This window comes from Natator depressus, chromosome 17 (genome assembly GCF_965152275.1).
Source record: "Natator depressus isolate rNatDep1 chromosome 17, rNatDep2.hap1, whole genome shotgun sequence".
Taxonomy (NCBI): Eukaryota; Metazoa; Chordata; order Testudines; family Cheloniidae; genus Natator; species Natator depressus.
In genome coordinates this window covers 15863794-15879352 of record NC_134250.1, presented here as the reverse complement: position 1 = coordinate 15879352, position 15559 = coordinate 15863794, and the positions used below count along the sequence as shown (strand labels likewise).

At 42.8% G+C, this 15559-nt stretch overlaps 1 protein-coding gene across 1 annotated transcript in view; it reads right to left on the bottom strand.

Moving 5' to 3' along the window:
* Nucleotides 1-15559, bottom strand: part of CASTOR2 (cytosolic arginine sensor for mTORC1 subunit 2) — a 177347-nt gene that overhangs the window by 92034 nt on the left and 69754 nt on the right. The window contains exon 2 of the mRNA XM_074974385.1: nucleotides 2693-2763. Within this exon, the coding sequence (XP_074830486.1) occupies nucleotides 2693-2763 (71 nt within the window). The remainder of the gene's footprint in view (nucleotides 1-2692; nucleotides 2764-15559) is intronic.

Sequence of the window (15559 nt, the reverse complement as noted above, 5' to 3'; positions counted from 1 at the left end):
TATGGTGGCATTGGTAGCAACTCCATAGTTATAAGTTTTATAGAGAAATAAATTCCTGTTTCACACTTTAATGACTGAATTTAGTCTTCAAACTTGCAAAATGAGTAACCTTTAAGTGCAACCGCAAAGAGCAGCTGTTAAAAAATATTAATAATAGCAGTGCTACACTTCCTCATTCTACCACTTAAATAACACTGCTGCAAATAAAAACGTCTCAAAATGATAAACACCATTACAAACTATTTCCACTTACAAAGCCAAACCATTCCCTCAATTAAGCAACTGTCCAACACCACACGCTTAAAACAACTACAGCTCGCACACACGCTTTTGGCAACCCAGGGTTGATGAAACATTCCGAACAGTGAGAAAACATCCACTTCTGCCCCGTGCACATGGTCAGAGTGGAAGGCAGCACATTTCGTATGGCAGGAGGTAGCGTGTGTATCATGGGTGGCAGAGACGGAGAAGGTGACATTATGATTGCAAGGGTTGAGTGAGCCGTTAACTAGCTATTTCTTGTCTTTTTATAGGTGGGGAGGTTATAAAATATTTATCTTCGAGTACTTCTTTTGACTGGGGGGCTCAGGGCAATAAGGAGGAGCAAGATCTGATATGCTCATGGGGAGCGGATGATGAACGACCTCAGTGGGTAACATGCAGGTAACTGTAGTCTTCTGTGATGTGGTGTATAAACCCCATATCAATCTAGCCAGGGTTAACGAGAGCCTGAGAGCTGCGTTAGCTCTGCCTTGTTACATCTGCAGGGTGCCTCAGGCTCAAGGAGGAGTTCAAAGGAAGCAATCCAGTCAATGCAGTTGGGAGTTGTCATCCCAAGATGGGTCCGGAGTTCTCTCTCTGTGGGAAGGGCCTGAGAGAAGCCAGGTGGAGGGAGAAGTTAATATGGACACGGGGCACATCTACACAGCATTTTGGAGTGAACGGGAGTGTCATAAATATAAAGGGAAGGGTAAACACCTTTAAAATCCCTCCTGGCCAGAGGAGGAACCCTTTCACCTGTAAAGGGTTAAGAAGCTAGGCTAACCTCGCTGGCACCTGACCAAAATGACCAATGAGAAGACAAGATACTTTCAAAGCTGGGGGGGGGGGGGGATGACAAAGGTTCTCTCTGTATGTTGCTTTTGCCGGGACCAGAGCAGGAATGCAGGTTAGAACTCCTGTAAAGTGCTAATAAGCAATCTAGTTAGATATGCATTAGATTCTGTTTTGTTTAAATGGCTGATAAAATAAGTTGTGCTGAATGGAATGTATATTCCTGTTTTTGTGACTTTTTGTAACTTAAGGTTTTGCCTAGAGGGATTCTCTATGTTTTGAATATGATTACCCTGTAAGGTATTTACCCTCCTGATTTTACAGAGGTGATTCTTTTACTTTTTCTTCTATTAAAATTCTTCTTTTAAGAACCTGATTGCTTTTTCATTGTTCTTAAGATCCAAGGGTTTGGGTCTGTGTTCACCTATGCAAATTGGTGAGGATTTTTATCAAGCCTTCCCCAGGAAAGGGGGTGTAGGGTTTGGGAGGATTTTGGGGGTAAAGACGTTTCCAAGCGGGCTCGTTCCCTGTTATATATTTGTTAGACGTTTGGTGGTGGCAGCAATAAAGTCCAAGGGCAAAAGGTAAAATAGTTTGTACCTTGGGGAAGTTTTAACCTAAGCTGGTAAAAATAAGCTTAGAGGGTTTTTCATGCAGGTCCCCACATCTGTACCCTAGAGTTCAGAGTGGGGAAGGAACCTTGACAGGGAGCAAGCCTCTCAGTCCAGGCTGACAGACTGAGGCTGGCAGGGCTCACACTAGTGCTCTCAAAATAGCTGTGTACGCAGTGATTTGACATCGTGGGTTAGGCTCTAAAGCCAAAAGGAGGGGAGTGGTCTTCAGAGCCCTAGTTCCAGTCTGAGCTGCAACTTCAGGGCGCTGTCTACAGAGTTGTTTTTACAGCACTAGTGCGAACCCTGCTAGCCTGACTCTGTGGACCCATGCTTGGGGGGCTCACCTCAAAACACTTTGTAGGGTTACTGTAAACGCTGGAGCCTGGGGTGAGCAGATTTGGATTAGTTTGCATTTTCATTTGGTTTACTCCTGGGAGGAGCCCTATGAGACACTGCTCTAGAAGAAGAGTGAGATTGAAGAGGAGCCCAGGAAGGGTGGAAGACGTGCTGATTCCTGCTGTTTTGTCAAACATTATTTGTCTGGGACACAGATACCCGTGAAGGTATTGAACTCAAATGTGACCTGGCTGCAGAGCCAAGCCACCGCTGTAGCAGACAACGGAAGAACCGAGCAGGAGAGTGGGGCAGAGCTGATGAAATGCCATGTCACACCAGGAGGGGGTGCTGCATTTCCAGAAGTCCACCACCGCTTTGTATGTGGTGGTTTTCTGGTTCACCCCTGCTCCTCAAAAAAGCTCTCTAATATGCCTTTTTTTTTTTTAAGTTGGCAACTTGAACTACAAATTATTCACATTCCATATGTGAAATGTCTTTTACAGTGGAGCAGTGGAGACAGGCTGCTTAAATGATCAAAGCGTCTTTCATAACTGTGTTTCTGGTATTTGCAAACAGAACCGTTGTACGAACATTTCAGTTGATGGTCTGATCAGAAGAATGACAAAACTGTGAACACACATCCCTCTGCCCCCAGCTTGGAGTAGAAAGCAGCAGGTGCTGCGACTTACCTAGAAACCCCTCTTCATCCACAATGATCGTATAGTCCTCTGGTGTTTCCGTGAGACTGAAGAACTTGCACCTGCACAGGGGAACAGGACAGCAGCTCTATTAGCCAATGGACTGAGTGGAGTTATTTATGTTTGTTTGCAAGGATACCCACAAAACTGCCTGCTCTCTTTGTAAGGAGTCAGTGTGCCCAGCCTATAGGGCCAGGGGTTCTATTCCTTGATCTTCCACTTACCTGTCAAGTGACCCATCATCTATCTATCCAAGATATAGCAGCTAAAAAGATCTTCTTTGTCCATTGATCTGACTATGTAACTCCCCTCTTTAAACCCTTCCAACGGCTCCCCCATGTCCATGGCATCGTGTTCAAAATTTCTTGTTCTAGCCTTCAAGGTTCTACATCCTGAAATGGACCTTTGAACCCCTCCACTCTGCTCCCATCTCAGAGCCCTTTTCCACATTGCCCCATGCAGAATGCCCTCCCAATCCCATCTGCCAAGCCACTTTCCTTTCCCTCATTCCAGGACCTCCTGACGACGTGCTCTTCATCTATGATTCTCAGCACAACTAAGTCAATAACAGCAGCATTAAATCAAATAAAAGGACACAAATCCAAGACATTTCCTCCTCTGAATCACCCAGTGCATTCTATCTTCTCTGTGCCTCTCTTTTGACACCGCGAGACATCTGGGGCACAGCCTCTCTATTTTGCGCAGCACCAAACACATTGTCATCCCTAGCATGGTATATTAAATAGACAGAACTTTAGGGTCTGCCATTCTGGATACGTAAATGAAAAACAATTCAGCGTGTGCAATGAGATCATCTCTCTCTCACACACACACACAAACACAATGGTCTCCAGACTCAAGGAGTTAATCCAGACATTATCTGGTTGCTTCCCAGCAATGGCAGAAACTTTTCCTATTGTGCTGCATTATTCAAATATGGGCCCACCTCCCATAGGGATCACAGTGTGGAGCAGCAGTATCATGCTCTCTCGCTACACTGTCATTCATAGACTTTAAGGTCAGAAGGGACAGTCGTGATCATCTAGTCTGACCTCCGGCACATTGCAAGCCACAGAACCTCACTCACCCACTCCTGAAATAGGCCCCTAACCTCTGGCTGAGTTACGACGTCCTCAAATCATGGGTTAAAGACTTCAAGTTACAGATAATTCACCATTTACACTAGTTTAAACCTGCAAGTGACCTGTGCCCTATGCTGCAGAGGAAGGTGAAAAAACCCAAGGGTCTCTACCAATCTGTCCCAGGGAAAAATTCCTTCTGACCCCAAATATGGGGGGAATTATTGGTCCGTATTTTAAATGGAAATAAAAAACATTTTTCAACCCGCTCTACAATATGAAAAACTGTCCCAGTATTTTCACAGACTTCGATATTGCCAGGTATGAATATTTGTGAACACACCCAGTAAACAAAAATACTGCATATTCTGAGTAATTTTAATTTCTCATGGAATATTCTACACAGCCTTAACAAAAAACTAGAATGCTGGTTTTGCTAAGTTTCACAAATACAGTGCCAGATTCTGATGTCAGTAACACTAGTGTATACCTCAAGTAACTCCTTTACTTTCACTGTCCACTGAAATCAGTAGTTAATCCAGTTTTAGGATGGCATAAATAGAGATCAAAATCTAGACCAATGTTTTAGTTTGAAATGTCCCAAATTATATTTTTTCAAGTAGATTTTACACATCATAATCTTAAGTAATTTAGGCATAATATACATATACTACATATAAAAAATCCTATTATAAACATTGTTTAGGTTGCAAAGTTAAATACTCAAAAGCTAGGAAATGCTAGATTTAAGATTGACCATGTTCCTTAAGTTTGGCCAAGTTATTTCTACCCCCCTTAGTCATCCAACATCTGCACTGGAAAAGGCGTGACCCTTTGGGAAAAAAAAGTATGTGATCATGTAATTAATGACTGTGTCGTAGTACATAGGCAGAAGGTGACAGAGTTAAGGATGCACAAGCAACCTTAAATCTGGCATTTTCTAAATTCCACATGCTTGACCTCTAGTCCTTCAATAATGTTCTTTTAACATAGTTTTTTGTATGTAATTTCCTAGGGAAAAGGTACAAAATTTTTTCTTATGTAGAACCATATCGTGCTGCACCATCATAAGCAAAGATCTGAACCATGAACCTTCAGCACAGATTTCTACCACTTGAACTACAGAACTATATTAGCTGTCAGACAAAACACTCTTATCCCAGGATAGGGATGTGTTGCTGAGTGGTCAGGGGGAGCTAGGCCCAACTACTCTCTCCCCACTTCCCTATGTGGTGCCCCCAGATGGAGGGATGGGTCACTGAAGGCATGTGCTGGTTTTGGTTTAGGGTAACCTGGCCCAGTTTTCCCATGCAACAGCTGCTCTGGCAGTTCCTGGACATTTCCAGTGCAGCATCTGCAGCTGCTGCTTTGGGTGGCGGCGGCCGCAGGTGTCCAGCCTTAGAATGTTTGTGGTCAGTTATTATTCTGACAGGCTGCCAAAAAGTTTCCTAAGAAATGCAAGCAACTGAAAGGAAATGGTGATTTTCAAAAGTTTATTGCTCAGCAAAACTTGAAAGGAATTACGAGGGACAAAGAAAAGGCACTTCTCTAGCCCCAGGGTTTTCCTTCTGCCAAATTTCAAAGGTCTATCTACTGCAACAATGGAGGTGATAGAATGTTTAATAAAAAAAGAGTAACGTTTTATAAATGGAAAGTGTTAGCCTAACTATAGGTGCTGTTAACGGCTTCCCCTATAATTAGTAATCCTGAACGTATAAGGCCTCGTGCTCTCCTTTGTATCACCCCAGACTAGATTTATTGCCCTAAGGGAAAGAGTTGTCCCACAACATTGGATATCTATGAATTATCATCTCACAAGGATTTTTTATCTTGCTTATAAAGGAAACTTTTGATTTCTGGCAAAGCAAATTTATTACCATCCATAAAACAAGTTACAATGCATTATGACACCACCTAGCAAAACTGGAAAGAGTATATGCACACTCAAAGTACGATATATAAGAAGACATGCATCCATTTTGCAGGTCAAGAACGTTCTTGTTGGAGTCAGTTTACAGCAACTTGGGTTTATAGTTTTTTTTTAAAATTCATTCATACAGTACTTCACATCTAAAGCGTAAATAAATGTTCAGCTTATATTCACCGTATGAATTTGATATGGATAAAATGTGTGGAACACCTGATTGGAAATCAGTTTTCTGTTTATCGACAGGATGGAGGTAACATAGGCAGAGAACAAACTTCCCTCACCTTCCCCCCGGCCTGTGTGACTCAACCATGATCTGGAGGAAAAGACCTGGGATGAGAAGATACTAATTCAGTTTCCGTTTTCTATTTAGTCCTTCACAAAGATTGTCAACTGGTGTCAATTGCAACATGGCCATCTTCCTGATTGGACTGACACCAAATCAAGAGAAGAATTTGGTGGCCACTGAAGTAAGGCCACGGGTGACTAAATGACAACATATCTGCACGTGTCTATTCAGATCAGACCAATTTTGCTTTGTTTTGGTTCCATCTCTATTAATGATATGCTCCCAGTGCTACCAGGCCCTATATCTGTGATATCAATACTTGTCATTACTATTTGAGTCATTCCAGTCTCTTGGTGACTTCTTGGCAGAAAGTGACGAGACTCTGAGACAAAAGGAGAATGAGGTAGGGGGAAGAGGGAAGAGGGAGGAAGGGAGGAAAAAGGAAAGAGCCATAGAAGCAAACAAGTAACGTTAAGTGAAAATAAAGTCTGTTCCAAGAAAAGTTCAAATTCCAAACTTTCTTAGGGATTCTCCACATGGTGCTTTAGCCTGCACCAGAGGGGTATAAATTTTAGCCATGCCAGCATGTCACATGCTAACTAGCCTGCATGGACCCTGCTGGCACATTCTAAAAGTTCTCTAGTGAACGTTAACATAGTCCTGTTACAAGCAGTACCACATTAACTAGGGAACTTTTAGTGAGTGTCCTCAGGGTCCACACAGGCCAGTTCTACATGCTAGTGCGGATTAAGATTTGCTGGTGCTTTGCTACCCCACAGGCCTCCTGGACACGTGCACGTTGAATACATAGAAGAGATGGTCGTAAGGCAGGAAAAGTTTCACACACAGTGGAAGTGCTTTCTGGGGGAGTTTTGCTCTTGAGTTCATAGAATATCAGGGTTGGAAGGGACCTCAGGAGGTCATCTAGTCCAACCCCCTGCTCAAAGCAGGACCGATTCCCAATTTTAGCCCCACATCCCTAAATGGCCCCCTTTATTGTTAGTTTTTTAATTCAGAAATCCAAGTTGCCCAGATGTAACACACACGAGCGGGATCCAGGATTAGGACAGAGTTGACTTCCTCTCCAGACTAAGCCATATGGCATTTTATTAACAGATCAGCCTCTGCAAAGGAGGTTGAACTCACAATCCTGGGTTTAGCAGGCCAATGCTCAAACCACTGAGCTATCCCTCCCCCCAAGTTCTCTCTAATGCAAACACACAAATATTGACTGCTCTACCAGAAATTGCACAGACACATGGCAGATGCCATTTTTTTGACACGTCTAAATAAAGTGATGACATTCAAAGAACAGGTCTAGCTGAAACCTGAACATTACTGGCCCTTACATTGTTCATCCTGTGGGTCACAATCTGACGTTTCCATATACCATATCCTAAACCCAACCTGCACCTCACAGCAAAGCCTCAAAGGGTCAGCAGCATACAGCAGTCACAATTAAAACATGTATCGTTTTTTTCTCCTATTGAAGATATTACTAGTCTTGTGGTGTACAGTACACATTCACGAAGCTCAAGCCTTGATACCTTCTCCGCTGGTACAAAGGGAAAAGGAAACTTTTGAATTGCAAACTCTGCATGATAAATATTACACAGAGAAAAAACTTTTACCATCACAGTGGCAAAAGAAACCCAAAAGCTCTGCTTTAAATTAGATACTCTACAAATAGGATCTACATTAATTTTGAGTGTTATGTAAGCATTTTTACTCCTCAGAAGTCTCAGCTGACTGACTGCTTCATTTTGAGGCTTATCAGTGAAACAATGACCCCTACATTGGATTCCACTCCTGCACAGTGACACATGCTGTGTTGTATATCATACATCCTCCACCCAACGTATACTGATAATCTTTCTTTCACCTTATACCAGTTCAGGAAGAACTGAAGAATAGCAGCATCCCTAAACATCACACTGAAGCCAACCAAGGAGAGGAAGTTACTCTTCATGGGCTGGAGTATCTCAGGCAATCAGTATCTCTAAGTGAGTGTGGAGAGAACACATTTAAGAGGGAATATTTTTAGTATACTAATAACCAAACCATATATAGATTCTTCTGGATTTTTGCCTTCTTCATGTTTCAGCACATTTCCACTTCAGCACTGTTTCTGGCTCTGACTGCCTGACAACAAATGTCTTTTTCCAGCAATACAGTAAATGTAGACCCATCTATTCTTAGGTTACATCACTGAATCTGTCCAACTTACTGTGTGTGGAAGCAGAAGCAATACTGAAGCTTTAAGAAGGCGCACCTAGGGGCACAGCAGCATAATTTTTGTTCTCAAGCAGCACTTAGCCTTTGAGGAGGGGAAGAAAACCAAACCAAGCATTCATGTTTATTGTCAGCCTTACTAACAGGTCTGTACTGGGAGCCTTCGTTTTGGGAGGTGTCCCCAAGATACTTGCTCTCCAGGCCTGCCCAGATCCAAAAGCGAGTAAGAAAGACTTGGCCAGTAGGATGAAACCTGGAATTAGAACACGACCGAAGTCCGCTGAATTCAATATGACATCAATGGTCTTTGGGTCAGGCCCGCCTAGGGGCACTGCTTTGGAAGCAGTGGGGCAGTCAAAAGATAAGTACAGAAGATGGCCGTAAGAGAAAGACATAAGTCCAGCCTTCTTGACTGGAAAGAAACGATGCTGCACATTTGTTGTCCGGGAAGAGCGAGATGGGGAGTGTAAAGCAGTTTGGTCTGTGGAAAACAGCATTCACAGGATTAAGTGAGCAGCCAGCATCTTCACATATCAAAGACAGCAGACACGGGCGTGGCAGATCTGAATGGGAATGGAAGAGCAAGCAAGCAAGATCTGAGATGAACAATCAAGAAAGTGTTGTTTGTAGCAACTTCCAGTCTGTCTTCATGTATTCGCAACAGGGGATTTATAGGCATCTGTCTTTACATTATGATAAGAATACATCTTTTCCTGCAGGAAGAGAGTCTCATGCTAACCCTCTTGGCAATCACAAGCTTTTCACTGCTTTTAAAATAATGACAAGACGTGGATTCTAGCATGACATACTGTGAAACTTATTTAGAGCAGCAAAACACTTATGCTGTTAATACATTTTGACACATTTGTGTAACATGTTAAGTACTTTATACCATCTAATTACTATACTGTACAGTCAATGAAAATTGCAAAGAGCAAATTGATTAGCAGTCTCTAAATGCCATCTTTATTTGCTAGTCAAAACACTTAAGCTGCCTCGCTGGCGAGAGTAACAAAGAAAATGTGCAGCTCAACTAACTCCAGAGGCAAAAGAGGTCCCTTCCTGGAGGTATCAGTGGGAGCACACTCAGTTTGGGGCCTAAAGGTTGCAGGTTCACATCTCACCAGTGTAATTACTGATCCCCCAAACTCACGCTGCTGTGTGGTACCAGAAGGCTGCTACTCTGTTAAAAGGACCATCCATCAAAAGAAACACTGCATCAAATTCCCTTCTACAGTCCCCGTTGGCTGTCCAAGTGAAAATTAAAGATCTCATGGCACACCTAGAAAAGGGTTGGAGAGGAGGGGCAGACCCTATGTTCTGGTTACAAGTCCTTCTCACATCCAAGGCTGTGGGAGGGCAGTTGCTGAACCTAAAATGGCTGCAACGTTAGCCGAGAGAGTCACTGCGATGACAGTAGCAAATTCATGACAAAAAGAAACTTTTTTCCTAATGAATGGACAACACTACTACTAGTTATTTTCTGATATATCAAAGCAGGAATTTTCAAACAGGAATTAATTCAGTGAAGTTGCATAGTCTATTATGCAGGAGGCCAGGCTAGATGATCATAAGGGTCCCTTCTGACCTTAAAATCTAAGAATCTAGTAACCGATGCTCTTAAAGCACAGAAGTCAATGAGAACAACTGAGCTGGGACCGTCTCTTTGTACAGCACCTAGTGCAACGGGGTCCACGACTAAGGCTCGTAGGCACTAGAGTAATACAAATAATAACAACTGATTGGAGGAATCAACACACAGCTCCAGTAATTCATGCCTGCAGATGGGGAAATATCTAAACCTTCACATAGGCTCCCACATTACTGACAGCAGAGCAATAGGAATAGGACCTACATCACTGAGACAGTGAAAACCTTAAGGGCAAATACAAAAAAAAAAAATAGTTTGTATTACAATATACAAAGCCTCGAAAGAAAGATGGATAAAACAGAAAAGATATTGATTTCATTTGTGAAGAGACCCTGCTAACCTACCAAACATGCAAATGTTTTAAAATGGCAACCTGGCTTGGACCCTAGTTAGTGTCACTAGATTAATATCAACCCTGGTTCAAGTCTCCAAGAAAACAATCCCATCTGACATGGACCACGCAAGCCCAGCCAAATCAAAATAAATACTTATGCAAATGAAAGATTAAAGGTAGCTTGAAATGATTATGACAGGTAACTCTGATAAAATTTCCTTTTTTTATTTTGTAGCCAGACATAGTCAACCTAGACTTCCCAAGTTGGATGAGCACAACCTACAATGGTGGAAGAGTTCAACACCTATCTTGCAACATAACTACCAAACAATCTTCTCTTGGTCATAACAACATGCATATTTAGTTTAAGGCATGACACTGGTGAAGTCCAAATTATGGTGTTTTCGCCTCTCAAAGCAGAAGATCTGTTGTGTTGCTATTTTCCATTTCTTTGCCCCTGATGTGAAGCCAACAACGTGATCTTTGTTTCACTCACCACACCACATTTTTTTTACACATATCCACTAAAAGCAATTAGCAGGGAGAGTCTGAACATGCCACTCTGGCTTTTACCGGCTTCCTCCATCTTCCCTTCTGCCAGAAAATCTACCTCTCCTAAAATCACTTGGGGGATGGGGCGGAATATTCTTGCTATATTTGAGAGGAGAAATTGGAAGCCAAACTGAAGTCAAGTGCTAGCAAATATCTAGGAAATGAATACATTAAGTGAAAAAATAAATGTTCAGCATGCTCTGACGTGAAACACAATATAAAGCTCACCTATTAAAGGAAAGGCATTTGCTAATCCCTGGAGCATCATAATGCTGTATGTACGAAGAACTTTAATTACACACAAAGAAAGGATGAGTGGTGGAAGGGTCCACCAGCGCTGGCTTCCTTAATTTTCAAGAAATCCATTATGCACGATATGAGCAAAAAGAAGTCTCCCACCACCACATGCCTGCCTACAGGCAAAATACCTGAAGTACTTACCGTGGGACACTGCAGGGAACTTGCATGCATTGCATCCTTAGGTGTTAACTGCATTCATCTCGCATTTGTCCATAGAATACTGAAGGAGTTAAATGTACACAATTTCCCATGTAGTAAATGAAAACAATGCATTAAGTGGTGGTGTCTGGTTAGGCACGGACATGCTGCAGGCAACACATCTGCTTTATCCATGTCTTGTCATGCAATAGAATGTATTGATCTGAAAAGTTTTCCCTACTGTTCCCCCCATCACATACACTATTTCACATAAGCTCTGCTATGTGGTTTCTGCTGGGAACACCACCACTTACCACCCAGACTAGATCTACTAGAGATGGGCCAGAATCAAAACTCTACATCTGAACTTCATGGATCAGGCACTTCTCCATTGTTTCTTAGGGCGAGTTGCTTGGCAGCCCTCTTCAACACTGTATGAGACAGACCACAGTAGTGTAGCCATGTCACTCCCGTGGTCTCATTTGCTATTCAGAGTCTGATTCTCAAGGGTAGTCTTCCAGTCAATAGGAGTCAAAGGTTCCCACTACGGGTACAGAAAATACAGCTGGGTGAAATGTTGGCCTAGAAAAGTTTATTTCTGAGAACAAAAATGTTTGTATTTTAAATTAAAATGTAGTTGAAACAAAATAAATTTTCATTTCAACTGACTCAAAATGAAGTAAAAATTTTGGGAAGGAAGGGAGGTTTCTCCCTTCCCAGCTTTGCCAGGGATGGGAGAAACAGAGGGTGAGGAAAAAGGAGGACAGAGGGTGAGGAAAAAGGAGAGAACAAAACCCCACTAAGCCAAAATCAGAAAAAAAATTATTACATCTGAAACATTTTTTGTTGTTGTTTTGAATTGAAATATCATTTTTCACTTAACCCAAAAATGTCTGGGAATGTTTTTCTATTTCTTTCAAAAATGCTCATGGAAGATACTTTTTGTTTTTCAGCCAGCTCTAATTGGAAACACTCAGTACTTTGGAGGATCAACTAACCCGAGGGAGAAGCCTCAATGCTTAATCCCTCATTGTTCAGAAATTCATGTTCATCTCAGTTGTAACCTACAACAGGAAAACATTGCAGAGATCATGTGTTAGACTCTCATACAGAAGTGAGTTCTTCCACCAGTTGTAAAGCAAGAATTACCAAAACAACATATTGCATTTGGGTAAGAATTTGCTCAAGGTGTAGGGAGGTCACAGAGTCTGTTTCTATCCTCATTTAGGACCATGAAAGCAGCACTCTTGAGTTCACAATGATTATATCAGTGACTTTCATATAAATTCAATCAATGTCCAGGTTTTCCAAACTGCTAGTACGTGCTAAGCTTAACCTGGAATCAAGAAGTTATCTTGCTGGCTTACATGTCACCAACACCAGTGATTCTGCAGCTGGAGTGAGTTTAACAATTCTGTTGATGCTTTGAGAGCCATGAGAGAGCCCAGGGGCGCTGTCCCATGCATTTGGGAACAGCATTGCTAAGACAAGTGAAAACGGACACAAACTCACTTTGCCACTAACACAATATGCGGGGGGAGGGCAGATTTGTTGAGTAAGGTACACTTTCCTGACCACACTTTGAATGTACTAGTTTCATTAGGAGTAAACAACTTTAGAGTATAAATCTGAGCGGGGTTGCTTGGGATAGCAGAGGACTGGACTTGATGGCCCAAGAGGTTCCATCCAGTTGGTGGCAGTGTTTATCCTGTGGGGGCCCCCCACAAAGCTCAATTCTGGGACCCCCTAACTGTGCGGAGGACACCATTTTGATCTACAATATTGAGTCCTCCATGCGGCGTGACCTCGCATGTACAGCGCATGTGAGGTCATGCCACATGGAGGACGTCATTTTGTAGCGCAAGGGTAGGGCATGTTCCAGCTCCACGACACCATGTCACCATATCAGGGGGCCCCCCTTGCAGCCTTGGGGCTCCCTTCGACAGCACAGGTTGCAGGTGCCCAGTGCTTCCAGGTCTATGTCCTAGGTTGCTGTTAATACAACCAACCGCTTTCTTTAGTGTGTGTTTAAAAGCAGACTGCTGAATGCTCCAAAGGCAGGGAACACAAAATGGAAGAGAATTACAAAGCCATTCATCTTCCACTGGCCCCACAAGCTTCAAGAGCTACTACATGCTGAAAGACATTAGTGTCTTTTGTGGTGGTTCTGCAGTAATTTTAGACTCACTTCATCAAGCCGATGAGTGAGCAAAAAACTAAATGAATCATACAGCTAAGGCCACTAGACTATATGGGGAGTACGTGATTGAATGTTTGAAGGCAAACAGGGAATCCTGAGGGTAAATAATAAACTCTCCCTTCTACTCCAACAGCTTGATTTCTTATTTTGGTCACAATACACATTTGGCACCTCTGAGTTTTGTGGGGGGAATAATTGTTAGTTGAGCTCCTAACTGCCTAGAAATCAAAGTCTGTGGAGAGCTCTGATTAAAGGAGAAAGCGTACAAGCCTCTCTCACACCTCTGGATTTCTTGGTTCAATCAGCGCACAATACAAAACCACAGCACACAAGCAGATATGATTGGCAGCTGCTGCAGAGGGGAAGCCTAGCTCGAGAAAATTAAGGACAGCTTTAGGTCTTGATTGAGGTGAATTAGCAAAGTAGGCAGGGGAAGCTTACATAGTTAACTTGCTAGTTAAAGCTAGGCAATATGGGATAAGACTCTTGCCTTCAAGAACACTGGAACATGTGCCTCTCTCTCTATGCATTTTCCCTTAAAAATCAGTTCATCTGTTTTGAGTCAATGTTGCCCAAGTAATTTCCCTCAACACACAGACTGGGGAAGAAAAAAAGACAAGAAAAAGAAATCAGTAAAGGCACCTCTCACATCTGCCCCAGCCTTAGCTCACATTCCTTAGCATCCTGATGGTAACACAGAGATCCATTCATAGCCCCCTCAGCTCCACAACCTCAATGCACAACTCCCTCTCAATGCCAACATACAACTATCCACAACCAACACATTGGTTTCTCAGGATCTCCTACAAATGCACAACCTTATCTCCAGGAACAGGGTATGTTACAGAGACACACCTTTCACTTGGAAAGGATACAATGCACTATTCTACCTAACATCACGGTCAGAGTCGGCGGAGTGCGATTTTTGAGGAATTAGAGATGTAGGCTCTAGGAATGTAGAGATGTAGAGGGAAGAAAGGAGACACTGAAGAGGAGTTTGTTGCGGAGATAAGAAGTTTCCCCATTTCTCTCACTGCCCAGCCTGTGACAGTTGCTATTAAGAGCTGTGAGGTGGCAGAGAGAGGCGAAGTTACCTGATCACTGGAACAGGTAGCTCTACTACGGAGAAGGCACATTGTCTATCTGGCAAGACTCCTAAGACTCCCACTGAAATGTTGTATCATTTCAGCATGTCTGTACAGTCTGTTCTGACGGAAGCATTTTTGCCATTCTGGTCCTACTGAGCAGATGCTAGACTGTGTTCCATTGTATTGCTCTGCATTAAGACAACCTTCAAAAGGAAGAAAAGAAAAGCTTAAAGCTGTCCAGCCTCAGTTAAGTATTTAGCAAACATGCCATCCAAAGCCACCAGAGTTGACACAGGCACATTTGGCTGAAGCAGTCCCAGCAACTGGCCCAGATATGGAATATGGGATTATGTCCTGGGAGCCCTGCAATTTGTGCAGGCGTTGTTCTACACACACAGTTCATCTTGTGCTTCGTAACAAACCCTACATATGAAAGAGAGTTCTCCCAATATCGGGAAACTTCTGGAGCTTTTCCTTCTCTGCCAAACAAAGGACATGTGGCTGTGTAGAATGAACTGGTCTTAAAATTAGAGTTTGTTCAGGGCCCTGCATATGATGCATAACAATGCTAACCATGGTAGGCCCAAGAAGCCAACTTGGCGTCTTAAGAACACTCTCCGTATCTCTTTGTATTTTGCCAACTGCTAAGCACAAATCAGGAACACTATTGTTGAACTGCCTCCCGAAGAAAACTCCCCTGGCTTATCTACATTGCATTTGCTACTTAGGCAGCTTTGCTTCACTTTCACACTCCTGAAGCTAAGGCGAAAAATGAAGTGAATTGAAAGCCAAGCAGTTTAGCAAACCCCATCATCATCAATTCACCTGTCTCTCCGGGTCAATGGGAAGCATAAGGGAAACCTCGACAGATTTGTGTTTGCCAAAGTTACAGGCTCTGAGGGAACGGAATGTGCTTATACTAATTTCAGCTTTTGGACAACACCAGGCTATAGAGCTATATATTCTGTGGAGGCTGAGCAGAGCACAAGAGGCAGGTTTTTATTCTGAGCTTTCCAACAGTTGGTGGAATTCTCCACTGTTACCACATTAGATAGACTTGGATGACGT